This window comes from Phyllostomus discolor, chromosome 14 (genome assembly GCF_004126475.2).
Source record: "Phyllostomus discolor isolate MPI-MPIP mPhyDis1 chromosome 14, mPhyDis1.pri.v3, whole genome shotgun sequence".
NCBI classification, from domain to species: domain Eukaryota; kingdom Metazoa; phylum Chordata; class Mammalia; order Chiroptera; family Phyllostomidae; genus Phyllostomus; species Phyllostomus discolor.
The window spans coordinates 31,442,161-31,459,663 of record NC_040916.2 but is presented as its reverse complement, the minus strand read 5'-3'; the positions used below and the strand labels follow the sequence as shown (position 1 = coordinate 31,459,663).

The following is a 17,503-nucleotide window of genomic DNA, read 5'->3' as shown; positions in this document are numbered from 1 at the left end:
TCCGCTTGGTGCCAAACTGGGAACACCGGCAAAACGGCCGTGTCTTCTCCCTGCGCACACACACAAGCCCTGGGTGGGCTGCGTCAGGCCCCGGCCTGCAGGGGGCCAGGCCCGCACCACGGAAGCAGCCGCCGACCCCGGGGGGTGAAGGGTGCCCAGTGTGTGAACAGTGTTCCGGAGCCCGATTCTGTCCGACCGGAGCCACTGGGGAGGTATGGAGATACCTATTTCTTGCTATTCATATGCTCTTAGAGCAGGAAACTGGTAAAAATACACATAAAGTGTGAATGAAAAAAGTGCAGCTCTTCTACTCGATAGGTGATTCCGCCAGGTCAACAGTGAGACTCACGTTCCAGCTGTAGGAGGTACCTTTGCCCGCCCGTTCGTCTTCCCACTCCGGCCACACTCTCTCCCCCGGCACCAGCGCACTGACTCACTCCGGCACCCGCAGCCTCGGCTGCAGCGCTAATGAAAACGGGAAAGAACGCCGTTTGGAAGCCGAGTGGCGGCTCCTCCCGGCAGCACGGAAAGGGAACTTGAAAGTGGGACCGGGGTGACCTGTGGACGGTGGCCCTATGAGAGGCCGGGAAGCTCCGCCGAGCAGCCTTGAGTGTGTGGTGAGAGGGCCGTTTAAAACAACGTGACATCGCGGCCACCTGGAACGCCTCCAGAAAAGCCACTTTGGTCCCCAGTGCGTGGCGTCAGTCCTCCGGTTTTGCAGTGGTGGCTTCTGTCAGCAGTTGGAGATTTCACAGATCAGTGGGTACAATGCTCCTTAAGGACATCCTAGTTCTGCACAGTATGTGCCTTGATAGTTCAAAACTCTCCAAATGGAGATGTTAGATGATATTTTATTTAAATTATCAAATGAGTACTTAATCCCTTTAAATTACATATTAAAACTTTAATGGACCAGATACTGCGATGTAGTTCGGGGCACTGCTGAAGGTTCATCTGACTTACAGCGGGGAATGCGGTTGTGTGGAGAACTCGGCTCCGTCAGCGTAAAGCCTGCAGACGCACTACAAGCTCCCGGGGGGAGGGGGGGGGCGTGTGCCTCTCTCTGCGTGAGATTTAAATGTGACTCGTGGATGTTCTGCCCTGACAAATCAGACCCAGAGTGTCACTCGGTCAGTGTGGACGCAGCGGACCAAACAGCATCGCGCCCCCTTTTGCTGACCCATTTGGGTATCAGTGTAGAAATCGTAGGGGCGTGTGAACGTGTTTCGGGCCACACTTCTGTTTCTTCACGGCCCGGCAGGAACGCGTGGTTTCACACTCTGAGCAGCACTCCGTGGGGCCTGAAGCAGCGGCTCGGGGAGAGGGGACGCGGCCGCTGGGGGTGGCGACACGGGCCGGCTCGCAGAGGCTGGGCTGACACGTGTCGCCTGAGCCCCCGCAAGGACGGCGCAGGGCCCGCCTGCAGCGGTCAGAGCGGTGAAATCTTTCTAACCTCAGGTTTCAAGTTTCCTCCACTAATTCTAATCCCTGGAAACACTTTCAAGTTTTGATTTCTAGATGCAACAGGCATTTTGTGACAGAGACGCATAGTTTACCCTCAAACATTATGTTTTCAAACCATCCGGACGCTAAGACCAGACCCAGCGGGACAGCCCTGAGGGTCTGCAGGAGTCCTCGGAGCCCGTTTGGTGCGGAGACCCCCGCGCCCCGCGGGCGAAGCCGGTGACGGAGGGCGCCGGGCTACGCCTTCGTGGGGTTCCCTGCAGGCTTGGGGTCGTAGCCGTACAGGAAGGTGGCTGCTATGACGAGCACGGCTCCCAGGAAAAAGACACTGAGGGGACGAAGGAAAAACGGAAAGGACAAAATCAGACTACAAGCCAAACAGGATCCTTCTGTGTCTTCACTATAAAAACAAGTGCAATTTGGGGGGAAACGGTCCAGGAACACGACCACCAACACCGTGCTCACGACACGCCGGGCACGCAGCTCCGTGGTCACCCGTGCTGCCTCCGCAGCTCTCTCCACGTAACCGCCCGTGAGAAAGCCTCGGCCCCGCACTTGTTTGCAGTGCTCGGGGCGAGGAGCGCTGGAGAGTGTGCACGACCCGCTCCCAGTCCCACCGGCCTCGGGGGAGGGGGGAGGGAATCACCCCAGCCCTCCCCACTGCCTCCCAAAGCAGAGGCGTTTCCCTGCATCTCATCTGCACATGCCTCTCGCTGGCGATGCACTAAGATCTCAAGTTCCGAAAGGCATTTGAAAGTATAAAGGGAAATCTGCGTTCTTTTCAAACCAAAGTGCATTTCAGTTTAAAACCCAAGGGTGGTAATTAATAAGCAAAACTCAGGACTAATTTTTTAGGATGCTTTAAAAAAAGATTAACCCCGGCTGGCATAGCTCAGTGGATTGAGCGAGGGCTGTGAACCAAAGTGTCGCAGGTTCGATTCCCAGTCAGGGCACATGCCTGGGTTGCAGGCCACGGCCCCCAGCAACCGCACATTGATGTTTCTCTCTCTCTCTCTCTCTCTCTCCCTCCCTTCCCTCTCTAAAAATAAACAAAATCTTAAAAAAAAAAAAAGATTAAATGCAAGGGAACTTGGTTTCTTCTTTATTTTACCCATAAATACAATAAATTGGAAATGAACTTAAACTGACATAAACTAGAACACCAATCTCAACTTTTGATGTGTATATTCTTCAAAAATAATTAAGCCTTCAAAAAATGTTAAATGTCATTATATAGCTCATTTTTTACTTTATAGGACTTAATAACTTTTTAATCTGACTTCTATATGACATTTTACTTTGGGGAAATGGCCCATTCACATCTACTGTGAAAATTCTGGCCAGCCGAGTTTGTGTAAGAAATTTTCCTGTGGAAGATTTTTTCATGCATTTAATTTGAAACCTTTTAAAAAGATAGTTAAGTGAGTTTATTTTACTAATTACGTGTCTATAGTTTTTCAAAAGTTATAGTAAAACATTTTTTCAGACAACATCTTAAGAAAAATACTTAGTTTTCTATATGCTTTCGGAGACTTAAAGAAGCAGAAAAGAAGATATTACCTGGTTGGCACAAAGTCTTGCAGCCAGAAATAGGATATCAGTGTTGATAGTATTATGGATAAAGAGGTTGCAAACCCTTTTAAAATATTATCTGCGTACTTTATGACAGCAGCGATGACGAGACCTCCGAGTGCCTGCGGGAGTGTTGAGTGAGAGGTTAGTTTTAAAAACAAACAGGTACAGAGCTGCCTTTCCGACCAGCACCAGCGCTCAGCGAAGCTTCACGCTCTGCCCCGCACGCCCGACCCCCGTCGCAGCGCACGGCCCCGTTCCCCAGGCTGTGGGCGGGGCAGAGCCACCCCCTGCGTGAGCTGCATGCAGGCTGCTGTGATGGAGCGTGACCACGTCATGGGTGAAATCTCTAGTCTCATCCAATGCAGGGTAAATGTCCCTGATCAGACAAATGTGGGAAAGCTGTTCCCCAGCTGGCGGACTGTCTTCACTTTGACTAAAAGTAAAGTATGACCTGGAAGTTACTTTCCTAGCCTTTTGCCAGCTCCCAAGGCCACTTTCTTCCTCCAGTTTCTCCCTGTTCTAACCACCCTTCATTGTCATCAGCCACTTCTCCTAAAGCACAGTGTTATCTGTCTCTTTAGGAGAACAGAAAGAACTTTCTACCAAACTCCTCTCCAGTCCCAACTGTGGCTTCTGCTTCCACACCGAGGCTGACCACACGCCCCCGTTCTGCTTCCGGCCAGCCCGCACGTCTGGGGGAGCCGCCCCAGCCACGGGAGCTTTCGCAGAGTCCCGACTTCTGCCGCGGGCTCGCTCCGTCGCTGCCTACCGTTCCATACCTGCTCTTCCTGCTCCAGCCTTCAGCCGCTGCTGAAGAGAGGAGGCCTCCCTCTTCGTGAAGGTAAAAGCCAGCGAGCATAAACGCTCCTGGCGTGTCCTGTCTCTACTTCCCAAGGTCACTTACCCTTGCTCCTCCCCCCCGAGAGGCAGGTGTCCCTCCTGCTTCTGAAACCAACTCCCCTCCGCCACCCTGACCAGCCCCCGCAGGAACCCGGCTCCCCACAGCGTCACGTGCGTGCGCTGGCGGAAGGCAGTCCGCGCCCGCACCGTCACCCCTCCAGGGGGCTCACTGGAGGCCGACTCGCCCACCCCTGGAACGACTTGGAATGATGACAGAGTGCGGCAGTGTCGCAGGAGAGCCCCGAGTGCGCCGCTGCGACGAGAAGCGTGCACTGCTCCGGTCAGACGGCTGACCTGCTGCCTGGGTGGGCTGACCGCAGACGACGGCGCCAGGAGGGCCGGGCGGCACAGGGAGACGTTACACTGGCCCTCAGCCTCGGCCCGCTGCTCTGAAACCTGCATTCCCACTGCGCTGACCTGGAACACGCACGCCCGTCCCCGGAAGGGGGTGGGGGTCCCTCACGGCACCCAGACCAGCCCGCCCGAGCAGAACGGAGGCCACAGGAGCAGTGGGGGGCCCTCCCCCTCCCACGCACCGCGGCACCTCGGGCGCCGCTCTGATCCCCCAGCTTCGGGCGAAGTTCACAGCCTCACACCGAACACTTCAAACGCTTTACCTGCAGGGCCACGACGGCCCAGGTCAGGCGGCTGTAGCCCTGGAAGAAGCCGTCCCTGGACACCAGCTCCCCGTCGTAGACGTACACGCCCATCAGGCCGAACAGGCTCCCGAAGAAACCTGCGCGGGGCGGGGCGCGTCAGTGCGCAGGGGGCGGGGCCTGCCCCGCGCCTTCCCGGGGTTCCACACCTCTGTTTTGACAAAACTAGGTACTCATAAGTTTTCTACTTGGATACGTACATTTAGCAAAAGAATACTTGGTACTAAAAAACCACGAGAATGTAAGAAGCACAGGGACCACCAGTCTCAGAGCACAGGAAACAAACACGGCGCATACACCGCGGACCCGGGGCCGGCCCGCTCAGATGTCCGGGAGAAGGCACCCCGCGTCTGCCTGCTGCCGGACGGACGGAGGCTGTCACACGGTCGCACACGTGCGTGTCCCTGCCACTTCGAGTCACTGCGCTTCATTTGCGTGTCCTCCCCAAACTGAGCCCGCTCACCGTGAGACCGTGTGATGAGGTGGGACCAGTGACCACGGAATCCAAGAAACACCGGAGAATCATCCATCCTGAACGGGCTTCTGTGTTTATGTTATAACGCAGGAAAATTTTGGGCAACGCACACAAACCTTGAATATTTTTTCTTTTCCAATACTTGTGTGCATTTATGTGAGTAGCTGACACGTCAGTGCTTACGCCATCAAGGCATTTTCTCCTAAATAATTTACATGTATTATCTCACCTAACGCCCACAGTGACATATGAAGTACTACAACTCAGTACATGTTATAGGTGGGGAAATATGTAAGCTATTTGCAACATCCTCTGGGAAAAGTGTAGCAACCAAGGATAAGGCTTTTAAGGCTCCAAACGGTGCGGGCAGAACAGGCTTTGTGTCGCAGACCTGAAATCCCACATTCTTGCATCCAAGGTATTCATTTAAAATACAAAATTTTTAAAACGTCAAAACCCTGCCGGACACTTGGGTCAACAGCATATTTCCTGCAAGGCTTATATTTATGTAAAGAAATACAGAAAACCTTACGGTGATACATATAATCACTTTAAAAAACATCAGCAAGTATTTGAAACTCACCCAGTTGGATGTTTCTTATCCACACCGACTGCTTGGTTTCTTTTAAGATTTTCTCAAAGTAAACCCCGGCGAAGCCACTCGAGAAGCACGCCGTGAGGACTGCCATGAGGCCGACGAACGGAGAGCCCGCCGAGCGCTCCTTCGCGTCCAGCTCCGGGGAGTCTGAGGGCCACTGGACAGAAGGAACGGCAGGCTGACGCCGACCCCTGCGGTGATCCGCCCAGTGCACGCCCAGGGGCCCCCCTGCACCTGAGCAGCTGCTGCCGCTCTGGCGGACCTTGGACGGCAGCTTCGGAAACACAATCCGAGAGCCGTTCATCCCCCAAAGTGACATCCCAGTTACCAACTGCAATTTCAAACCCTGCCCCGAACAGGAGGGAGGGAGGCAGCACGCGGGGGCCCAGAGCAGCCTCCAGGCCCCGGGGGCGTGGCCAGGGAACTCGGCCCTGCTTCCCACGCAGGCCCCGCCTCCCTCACCCCGGGGCTCATCTCTCCGCGTGGGGCTCTGCAGCAGGCACGGGCCCAGTGCGGGGCCCAGTGCGGCATGCTGCTCAAAGGAAGCCTCCACAAACGTCTCAGCAGTGAGAACGGGCATCTGTGCGCTCCGACGGACCAGAGACCCGCGCGCCCAGCACTGGGAGGAGGCGGCTGGCACTGTGACGCCACGGAGGGCGCACCTTCTGGGATAGTCACCTGCACAAAAGCGACTCCGGTCATCAGGATGACCAGGGACAGCCACTGGTACACACCCAGCTTCTTACTGAGCATGGACACAGAAAACAGCGCCGTCGTGAGGATCTTCAGCTGGTAGGTGACCTGGAAGAGAACACGGCGGCGCTGCTGTGAACCACTGCGGGTCCGCTCCCTGCGAGGACCTCCGGAAAGGCGGCTCCCGCACCTGGTAGGTGGCCGCGTCCAGGTTGGACAAGGCCACGTAGAGCAAGTTGTTCTGAAGAGTGTAGATTCCTGACGGAATGGCAAGTTTGAGCGTCTCCATGGGCTTATTCAGGATTTCATCACGCAGTGTGCGGTTCAGTGCTCTGAGGCTGCATTCTAGAAAACACAGGAAACGGGCACAGTCGGTCGTTAAGAAACTCGGAGTAAGTCACACGCCCTCTCCCCCGGCCTCCGTTTCCCCACCTGCACAAAAAGGGAACTGGACGACCCGTTCAGGTGTTTTAGGTCTAACTTACACCTTTAGTAATGCTGATTTTTCAAACGCTAAGTGTTGTAAGGTAGCACATTATTAAGAGCATCGTCCTCCTATTCTTTCACGGGGAAATACAAGTTAGTTGTACAGACGCATGTACATGCTCACACGCAGTGTGCGTTGTGACAACCAAAGCTCAAAGCGCGGATCTGTGGACCCAGCGCTCTTCCTTCATCGCAGCGACACCACAGACCCGTCTATTTTGTGACTCCCGCGGCCCCGCCAGCCGCCCGCCCGCCTGTGACTGTGGAGACCGTAGTTGCGTTCAGTCCACCAGGGGGCCCGTCTGGAACACCCGGCCAAAGGTGGCCTGGTGGCCCGCCAGCAGGGACCTGCCCCTCAGTCTGCGGCTGGCCTCCTCACTGGGTCTCCGATATGAACGTTTTGCATTTGAACGTGTGCAAAATCTCCTGTGTTTTCCTCCCTGGTTTATTTGTTTTGTATCTGGTTTGAAATCATTCACAGGAGCAGGGTCATCAAGTTTTGTGTTTTAAATGTCAAGTTGTTTTTGGCAAGGCAAAATGTCGCCGATCTGGCCCCGGTCAGGGCACAGGCCTGGGTGATTGCATCTCAGCAGAGCTGCTGGAAAAAAACCTGCTGGACTAACTAATACAACAGATAAAAGGCTTCGACTTTCATAAAAAATTTTGACTCCTAAATTTCTGACAATTTCTGATAATTTCTACAGAATTATAGAGTTTGCTCTTATTCCCAAATTACTATAAATATAAGAAACTAGAAGACATGAATATGATATAGGTTAGGACAAAATGCCTTTATCACTACACTGAAACTGTCTTAATAAAGTGAGAAATACTGACATGCCCTTCATCTGGGGCACCAGACAGGGCAGTGTGTTCACACGTGTTCACACGTGCAGTTAACGACTCAGAGTCACGTAGGTGCCACAGACGAACACCACCAAACGCATAGACACGCTTCAGGGACTGGAAAACAGGAGCCCAGACACCTACTGCTGTCTTTGTAGACGAGCAAGACGCAGGCCACGATCTTCAAAAGCTCGGCCACAACCACGGCCGTGGAGGAGAGGTAGCGCGGTCCCTCCTCTTTCAACGTCCGGGAGTAGCGCATCGTGAGGACCAGGCTGGTGGTCTGGAAGACCAGAATCCCCAGGGACAGGTACTTGAGGTTGGCGGACATCGTTTTATCTGCATCTGCCTGGAAAACAAGCAGGCGGGCACACAGACCAAGTCAGAAACACGGAGGCCGGCACGCTGACAGCCGGGGGGAGCCGCCAGGTCCCAGACAGGGTGGGGCCGGCCACGCGGGCCCGTGCGTCCTGCTCTGGCCCAAACATGAGAGGGAACACTCAGGAACTCTGAAAGGCGCCCACGATCTTGAGCGGTGACCCAGCAATGAACTCCCTGGAGATCTTGCTGCCCCCAGTGAATCTCACCCCAGGTGCTACAGCAGCTTGCAGCTGGGAGCCACCCCCAGGGCAGATCAACGACTGAAAAGCCCCAAAAGAGGTCCACATCCCTGGCCAAAGGAATGGGCCAGAGACCGCAGCCCTGCAGGACAGGCCCCTCCCAACTGGGCTCCTGTAACCTGTGGGACCACCCCCACCCTGCGCTAATGACAGCAGGGGTGGCAGCCCTCCCCGCCCCCCAGGAGCTGCCCCCCAGAGACTGCGGGCAGAGCCCTGTCACGGGCAGGGGCAGTGTCAGCTGAGAGGCAGTACCCGCTCCCCTCCCCAGGGGCTGCCCGCTAACACAGAAGGTTTAGGTAAGAGCCAAGGTCAAATACTGAGAGTGAAATATCCAGGACACAATCCAAAACTGAGTGTACTCATCACACCCAAGAGCAGGACGAAATCTCCAGGAGGACGAGGAAGGACGAGGAGGGACAGTAACAGACGGCAGCAGAGCACCGCGGACACCGGAAGCACCCGATGGGAGCTGCCACAGCAAGGCACCCAGGCCCGGGGGGGGGGGGGGGGCTGTGGGGGGGGGCGGGGAGTATTTGAACATGTGCAAAATCTCCTGTTTTTTCCTCCCTGGTTTATTTGTTTTGTATCTGGTTTGAAATCATTCACAGGAGCAGGGTCATAAAGTTTTGTGTTTTAAATGTCAAGTTTTTTTTGGCAAGGCAAAATGTCGCCAACTCGTCTCAGCTCTCTGAGAGGCAATCGCCCAGGCCTGTGCCCCGACGGGGAGAGTCCCAGACTCAGGGACGAGTGAGCGAACAGCGCGGGAGCTCTTTACCCACTCTTACGCTACTCGCCAACGCCTGGGATCCTTTCCCTGCTAAAAATTAAAAATTTTTAAATGTTAAAATTTCCTTAAATCTTCTCAACAAGTAGTTTCTAAGTATTAGATAAGCCAGGAGTATTTTAAGCTATTTTTGTAAAATTTAATATTTTATGACTTCTCAAGTCTCTCCCAGTTCTAGCACTAACACACACACACACACACACACACACAATTCTACTCATCTAACTCCAGTTTCTTCATCTGAAAGTTCTGTCTGGAGTTTTAGATTGTCAACTTTGAGTGTGTGTGTGTATGGATAACGTGTGACAATGAACTATTACATGGTCATTAGTATGTGATCACTGTGTCACACTAATAACGTCTAATTGTGACCTTCGGGGGGGGGGTGTGTCCCACCGATTTCATAAGCAGTCGCACCGCCAGGACTTCGAAAAGTCCCACCGGGTTCCGTAGTCTTTCTAACAGACCTTGAACCTGCTTCCCAGTCACTCACTGTTGTCCCTCTGGATTGGTAGATGAGTCTGATGCTTACAAGGTCAGTTTTACCATTTTTAACCCCTCCCACCTCGACAGGGAAAAACGCACGACAAAGCTCCATCTCAGCTCATTCGTTTGGGTTTGGTGCGCCTGGATAACAGCTCGATCAGAGTTTACTGGAGCACCTGGCACAAGAACTACCAGTAAGCCTCTTCAGAGTTCAAAGTTCTTGCGACCGTGGATAGCCTGAAGAAAGGAGGTCTGTCCAACACGTAGGAGGCGTGTTTCCGTGCACTCGATGTGTACTTAACCCCAGGCCCCTCGTTCTCACCGGCGGAGCCGCCGCCTGCTGTACGAGCTCGTCAGCCGGTTCCGGGGGCCGTACAGGCGCCCCCTGCTCACCACTCCGCACCATGTGCACGTGTCACTGGTGTGCAGGACGGCGACCGTCCGCCCCCGAACCGCTCGGGGCCAGAGGGAGACTCGTGGTTTACGCCCTCATCAACTGCACGAGGGAGGCACCCACTGAGTGCCGGAACCTCCGGCACGCCGCCGGGCACTAACACCTTCTATTCACCTTCGCAAACAGGTCCTTGCAGGTGACTGCCCATCGGTCTGGCCGCGGACTTGCTTCCAGGAGCCCGCCCTGCGCGTGCCTCACCCTCGGGTCTGGGCACCGAACCCATCGGTCTACGGGGACAGTCGCATCGGTATTTTGCTGATACGTGTCTCCAGCCACTAAAGGTCCTAAAAGGCTAAATGTTCAGTCTAGGTTTTAGAATAACACAATTTCTATAGATTTTTAAAGACGGCCATGTGCCCAACAAATTCTGCAAGTCCATCTTCCTTCTGTTATGAGACACTAACTTCTACCTTGTCACTTTGAAGGGGAGCTATACTGACATCTCCTAGACCCGGTCCTGAGATACACCCCCTGAGGACAAGACCATCGTCTGCCAGAGCACACACGAAAGCACACAAGTCACAGAGTGCTGTGCAAACGCCCGCTCGCGTTGCACACCAGCCAGAAGCAGGTGCTGGTGCAAACGCTTGGAGGAAGACGACCCACACAAAACTGCCGTGGCCTCCACCGCAAGCAGCTGTCCCTTGTCCCCCGTGACGCCGAGTCTCTGTGACCCACGCAGACCAGGGGCGAAGCCCATCACACTGGCTTCCCGCCACTCAGACTGCCTGAGGAGCAGACTCGGCATTCTCCAAAGGGGGTGAGCATGTGCGGTGGTTGAAGTCTATCATAACCTCCTCGTGGGAAATGAAGAAATCTTGTTTTTTAGAAAAGTGAAATAAATAGGGGTCCGAGGTCCCTCACACTCTCAGTGTATTCGGTTTTCTTCCTACGACAGGAACGGCGACTTCCACCACACTCCCTGCACGCCCGTGTGCCACTCAGAGGAAAGCGCCGTCCTGCCCGGCCGCTCCGCAGCCGCGTCTGCACGGCTTCCGGTCCCGCTCCCGTCCAGCGCTGCAGGCTCTTCACGTTCCTCCTTCCCCTCCTTCCTCCAGGCGTCGGGTGGGCTGTTTGCACAAGATAATCCCGACTTTCTGCAGGTTAATTTTTACCTTGGTCTTTCACAGCCTGTGGAATTTCCATAGCTACATTCAGGTAAAATAAATATTTCTCCAACTATATAAACATAAAACTTATTTACATTTTAATTCTTCGATTAAGAACTGTCTGGTGTTGACATTCTCATAAAATCGGTGATTTAGAAGACATCACCGCAGACGGGTGGTGCCCCCCCCCCCCGCCCCCACCTGCGCTCTCCTGCCCGGCTCCTTCCTCCTGCGGTCACTTCCTGCCACGTGCCATCGAGGCGGAGATTAGTTCCACGTATCCCGCAAGGAACAGACACCAGTGTGGAAGCTGGGCGGGGTCCACCAGCACTGACCTTCAGCAAACATTCGAGACTGAGGAGACTGGGGGCAGAGAAACAATACAGGCGTCGCACTCACACGAGTTGCCATCAGTATTCAAGGAGCACTCGCCGTGGTCAGGCGCCGTGCTGAGCGCTGGGTGCACGCGGCGACGGAGGAGACAGCCAGCACGAGTCTTCCTGCAGCTGGCCCTCCAGCGTGGAGGACACACGCTGTCCAAACAGTTCAGGAGGGGTCTGGCCCTGGCCAGGGGGCTCAGGTGGAGCGCTGTCCCGTACACCAAAAGGTGGCTGGTTCAGTCCCTCATCAGGGCACATACCTTCGTTACAGGTTCAGTCCCTGGTCAGGGCCTGTACCTAGGTTGCGGGTTCGATCCCTGCTTGGGGTGTGTACAGGAGGCAACTGACTGATGTTTCTCTCTCTAAAGCCAAGTAAGTCCCAGGGTGATGCTTGAAGGGAAAAAAAGAGTCTGGCTATGGCGTAGGGTGCAACAGAAAAATACGGGTACCTTGTATTAAATTACACCAACTTGCTCAAACTCAAACACCTTTCCCCAAATCCAGGAGACCCTGGTGGTTTATCACGCCAAGGGAAACACTACTTAAACTACTGCCTGTGATGAAGACTGACCAAGCTGATGCCATCGCAAACATTTTACTGGAAATAAGCACAAAATGGTGTTCACTGGTTGCTTCTAGGTCAGCTAGAAGACTTGGAGGGAAAACAACAACAACAATGAACTTGAGGCCCAAATTAAAAGCCCAAGGTCTAAGGAAAGAATTAGAAAGCTTCTGACTGCCTTCAAACATCTTTGTACTTCCTTTAGCTGCAAAGTCAGCGTTTCTGAAAACCAAGTCCCAAGTCTGACCCTGCGTGAGCCTGTCCTGAAAAGCAAATTCACAACCTCCCAGAGTCTCGAAATCCCAAATTCTCTGTGTTTCACAGCCTCTCCATCCCAGCGCAGGCCCGGATGTAAAACATGCACACTCGGGGAGTGCCGGCACGCTGATGATGCCCCAACCTCAAGCATCAGGTGGTAATCCTTGAAACCTGCACTGTTACCTTATCGGGAAAAGGGGATTTGCACATGGAATTAAGGATCCTGAGATGGGGAGAGTGTTGTGGGTTAGCTAAGGAAGGACTTATGCCAACACAAGTATCCTTAGAAGAGACACAAGAGGAGAACACAGACACGTGAGTGGAGAAGGCACTGCGAAGATGGAGCGGAGACTCAATGACGGTGCTGGACCCGAGGGTCACTGCGATGCGGCCCCCCACTCCACGCTGTCGCACCGAGGCTGGAAGAGGAAAGACACGGACTCCCCCAGAGCCTCCAGAGGACACGTGGCCCCTGACACTTCGAGACCAGCCCGGTGGTACCAGTTTGAGTTTCTGGACTCTGCAACAGTGGGAGAATACTGAGGGTACACTTGCTTTTCAGAGGGTTGGAATCTAATGCTAAACTGCCCACTCATAGGGGTCTTAAATATACATGTTTATAAACTTCTGGTTTTCTCTTGTGAACCTGCCTTTTAACGATAGGGGTCTCAACTAAGAACTCAGAAGAGTAGAGAGAAAATCATTGTCCTTCTCCTACAGGGCGGAGAATAACGACGCTACCTCAAAAATGCACTGCTAGGCCCCAGTGAAGTCCTGCAGCGTGGAGCAGAAAAGCACCTTCACGTGTGAGACTATGAATAAAAGCCTGCACTCAGGTGACACTCAACACGGGAGCTGTCTTTGCCTCCAGGAACACTGTAAAAGTTTAACTGTCCCGTGATTTAATTTAGCAATTACTTATTAAGAGTCTCATATAGCTTAACACTGTGCTCGAGTACTGAAATGCTAAACCACGTTAAAAGATAACTTACTTCTTTTAAAAAGCTTACATTCCAGTAGGGATGAATTTCTCAAATTTCCATAGTACAGTGCAAATTTACCAGGTATTATAATATTTATAAAGCCCAACACACCAGAGAAAAAGGATGTTCTGGACTAACGGTAGACTGCGGAAAACCGCATGAGAAGGTGGCATGTAAGGCCTTAAAGAAGAAGTAGAATTTGCACAAGGACTGTAAGGAAGGCCCTCCTTGTAGGAGGAGAGGCTGTAAGCAAAGACTGAGGCAGGCAGGCATAGAGCACACAGAAATTACATTTCAAAGTAATTCCTCCAGTTTGCCTAAAAATTAGGCAATGTAAGACAAAATAATGAAGAAAGAAAGAAAGAAACAAAGTGATCTGATGGGAGCCATGGACAGCTCCCAATTTTGAAGGGCTTTGAATGCCGCCCTAAATAATTCGAATTTATTATGAAGCCAACAGTCGCTGGGCATTTCCGAGGAAAGAGAGACCAAAGACAGCCTAAGACCTCCAGCTTCAAGAAGCAATACGGCCGTGGGGAGTCAGGAAGAGCACAGGCCCAGGGCAGCCAGCCTGGTTCGGGAGCCATTGCTCCTGCGCAGGTAAGGAGAGAAGAACCGACTTAGCCTGGAGGCGGTGGGAACGAGGAAGGGAAGAACTAAACTTGAGATGCCAAAGAAGTAGGACCAAGACTCGGGAGGAAAATTAGGGACTGAAATTTAGAAGTCATTCCCTTAAAAGGAAACCACCCGAGCTTCCCCGTGAACGTGAGTTACAGCCCCAAGGGAGAAACTACCAAATTTGACACCCCCCCCCCGCCCCCCAAAAAACTCCGGTTCCACTTTTAAATAGTGCGCGTAACGAACATAATAAAAGAGTTTTCTCCTATAAAGCAATGAACTGGAACGGACTTACTAAGCAAGGCCCCTTGCTACATTTAACAGTGTTTTTTCATTCATTTGAGCCGACGTTCCGGAGCGCTGTTCAATTGCTTAAGAAAATATGTTAATCAAAATCCTCCCTCCCCCCGGCTCAGACCCGCTGAGCGCTTCCGACGGAGCTCCCACCTGGCCGGGGATCCCACCCGGCCTCCGCACCAGCCTTACCATGCCTGGCACTCCCGAGGCGCCCGGAGCGCGGAGTCGAGCGGGTGGGGATGGAGCCACCCAGGGGGTCACGGCAGGTCGCGGAGGGCCGCCCACCCGCCGCGCGGCCGCGCTCGCCTCGGACTCCCAGGCGCGCACTCCCAGGCGCGCACCGCAGTTTGCCTTCGCCAGACACACCCCTTTCTTTCCTCCGGCCCCTTTCCTCCTCCACCCAGCACATTCCACACGTCGTCCCGGGCCCACAGCGTGTCACACCCTCCGCTCGCGCCCCGGCCGCGCTCGGGCTCCAGGTCCGGGCGCTGTCCGGCTCCCGCGGGCGAAGCGCGCCGCTGCCACGCGCGCCTCCGCCTTCCCGGCCGCTCACCTGCGGGCCCGCTCGGCCGGCTGCGCGCTCGGGCGGCGGCGGCTCGGCTCCGCCGGGCGCCCGGGGCTGCTGTGCCCCCCGGGCCCCCCGGGCCCCCCGGGCTGCTCGCGTCCCTTGCCGCGCGGCGCCGTCCGCTGCCTCCGCCGCCGCCGCCGCCGCCGCCGCCAGCCCGGTGCGGCCCGGGCGTTTCCGGGTTCCCGCGGTCCCGTCGCCCAAACGCTCCGGCTTCCGCCGCGGCCCGCGCGACGCCGTTCCCGACTCCGTGGTGGCGGCTTGCAGGCTCCGTCCACAAGGCGAGGCGGCCCCCGGTGCTGGCGTCAGCGTCGTGTCACCGCCGCCTGCCACCTGTGTCCGGTGGCGGAAGTGCCGGGGTGTTACTTTGCCAAAGGCAAGGCCGAGCCTTTGGGGGCAAAGGCCTCTATTTGTTGCGTGGAGGCGGGTCCAGGAAGCAAACAACAGGCGGGCGCCTAGGGGTGGCAGTCACCGACACTGACCACCGGCCTTTGCTCTTGGCCTTTGCAAGAAGGTGTACCCACCCAGGTGTTGTCCCAAACTTGCAGCCTTTCCTGCTGCCTTCCTCCCAGGGCTCTGAGCTCCTCTGCGCTTTGCCTGCGAAGTTACTTCATTGTATTCTGAACTGCTTCGTATCCATCCCCCGCCTAACACTTTCCTTGAGGTCGGAACTAGCCTGTTTCTCTCTGCATCTCCAGCACCAGACACAGTGCTCAGCACGCGATAGAAACTTAGTACGTGTTTCCTGAACTGAGCTGAACTGCTGGGCAACAAGGTCCAAGCCGAGTACACAGTACAGGGGCTCACCAGGGAGGAGTGTCCGCAGAGCCTGAATTGCAACTGCAGGCATGCAGCGCTTTCGGAGAAGCTGAGTTTGCATCCAAGGCCTGAAGCTTAAAGATAAGAATCTAGTAAGGATTGTACCTTTGTGTAGTTTGCCCAAATCATCCCATTTAACCCTCACAACAGCCCCATAAAATAGGCTTTGGTACTTGTATTTTCCAGAAGGAGGAACTGAGGCTTTCAAACCCTAAGTAGCTTACTGAAGGTCCCATGTCTTCTGAAAGGTAAGCCTGGATTCAACCCCTAATTTGTCTGCGGATAAAGTCTGTGCTTTAAAACACCGTACTTGGCTGTCATAGGAAGAAAAGTGGTATAGAAAGGAAATGAGCACAGTTCAGAAAAAAGGTGGTGGACAGCAAAAGTAGCCAAAGGGATAAGAGGTGTTAGTAAAAACAAGCTGTCCACCCATGAAGGAAGAGAGAGAAACAGCAGCCTGGAGATAACGAGGCCAAAGACCAGCTTTGGCCTCCCTATCAAAGCAGATCCCAAAGTCCAAACCTTGGCACCCAAAGGACAGACAGATGAGGACAGCCTGTTAACCTATGGACAGCAGCCAAACAGGACCATGCAGCTCAGGGGCAGCTAATTAGGGATGCCACGTAACATTTAGGACACCGTGTTACATTGAAATTTCAAATAAACAAGAATTATTGTTCAGTATATGCAATACTTGGCATATACTAAAAAAATATTCCTTGTTTATCAGAAATTCAGATTTAGCTGGGTAGGCTGTGTATGTATTTGCAAAATCTGGCAACCCTGTTGAAAGGGCGAATGCATTATAACATTGCACAATCACAGGTTTCCCACGGGGCCTCAGAAAGATTAAGACCCAAATGACATCAGAACTGTTGATGCTGTTCGCTTTCTGTGCACAAAGTGACAGTCCCCAGTCTCTATCTTCAGGCAGAGTCGCGGCTGGTGGCTTAGGGACTTCAATGGCTTAAGGTTCAGTGAGAGCCAGAGGGAAAGGGGGCGGGGCAGGTAGAAGAGGGTGAAGGGGCTAAATGGTGATGGAAGGAAACTTGACGTGGGTGGTGAACACACAATACAATATACAGATGAGGTATTATAGAATCGTACCCCTGAAACGTGTACAATTTTATTAACCAATGTCACCCCAATAAATTCAATTTAAAAAGTCTCAGGAAAAAATAAAGAACAAATTCGAAGGAGAGTGGGGACCGTGGTGATGTTTTTAAAAGATGTCTGCTTAAAACAGTGAAAAAAACAAAAAAGGCCAGGGTTTAGGAAATTAAACCTCAGGTTTCCAGGTGCCACACGTGCTTTATTGCGACACAATTAATAGTTCTTTGAACTATTGACTTGAAATGGCAGCTCGTGAGCGAGAAAAACCAGTTGGTTCCTTCAGGCTGCCCAATTAGCGGAGTCTGGCCTGTTGTTGTTAGGTATTCAGGACAAGGAAAGATTATCGACTTGTCCATCCTTTAGCTTTAAGAGGAGTTCACTGAGGTCGCTTCAGTGTCATCGGTAGCCTCCCTGTGATCCTCTCGCTTTGAGATGGAGAGGTGTTGTTGAACAATCTATGGAACATCCACCTGATGGGTTTGAATGAACTTGTTTTTCCGTTTCCTCCGTTAGCCAGGCGGGGCTCCTGTGAGGCTTTTGCTCTTCTGGAGACTGACTCAGTCTTCGAGTCACGGGTCAGGGGGCGGTTTCATGGGAGGGCGGCCACCTGCTGGGTCTGTGCACTCAGACCTGGGGGCGGGAGTTACCCTGGGCGGCTGGAGCTCACTGAGGCTGCTCGGGGCTTCCGCGGTGCCCCGATGCTCTGAGTCCCTGGTTGGCGGAGGAACTCGGTGCTCCGGCCGTCAAGGTGTTGGTTTCACG

At 53.8% G+C, this 17,503-nt stretch overlaps 1 protein-coding gene across 2 annotated transcripts; it reads right to left on the bottom strand.

Annotated features, from left to right (window-relative positions):
- Positions 1-1,314: 1,314 nt before the first annotated feature.
- Positions 1,315-14,989, bottom strand: LOC114488985 (UDP-N-acetylglucosamine transporter). Of its 2 annotated transcripts, none has more exons than XM_036015004.1 (8): positions 14,434-14,574; positions 7,838-8,042; positions 6,552-6,706; positions 6,347-6,469; positions 5,654-5,825; positions 4,557-4,675; positions 3,025-3,158; positions 1,315-1,792 (listed from the first exon to the last, which is right to left on the bottom strand). In XM_036015004.1, the coding sequence occupies exons 1-8, from the start codon at positions 14,434-14,436 to the stop codon at positions 1,702-1,704; spliced, it is 1,002 nt and encodes a 333-aa protein (XP_035870897.1). In that variant the 5' UTR covers positions 14,437-14,574; the 3' UTR covers positions 1,315-1,701. The 2 variants fall into 2 exon arrangements, with proteins under 2 accessions (XP_035870897.1, XP_028358719.1); XM_028502918.2 differs by lacking the exon at positions 14,434-14,574 and adding an exon at positions 14,798-14,989 and having other exon boundaries at positions 1,316-1,792.
- Positions 14,990-17,503: the final 2,514 nt, after the last annotated feature.

Bases quoted from the DNA above. Each gene is read 5' to 3' on its own strand.
- LOC114488985 (XM_036015004.1), bottom strand. The intron at 6,707-7,837 runs GTAGGTGTCTGG...TGTGTTTTCTAG, and splicing joins GCTCGTCTACAAAGACAGCA to AATGCAGCCTCAGAGCACTG. The intron at 3,159-4,556 runs GTAAAGCGTTTG...ACACTCCCGCAG, and splicing joins GGGCCGTCGTGGCCCTGCAG to GCACTCGGAGGTCTCGTCAT.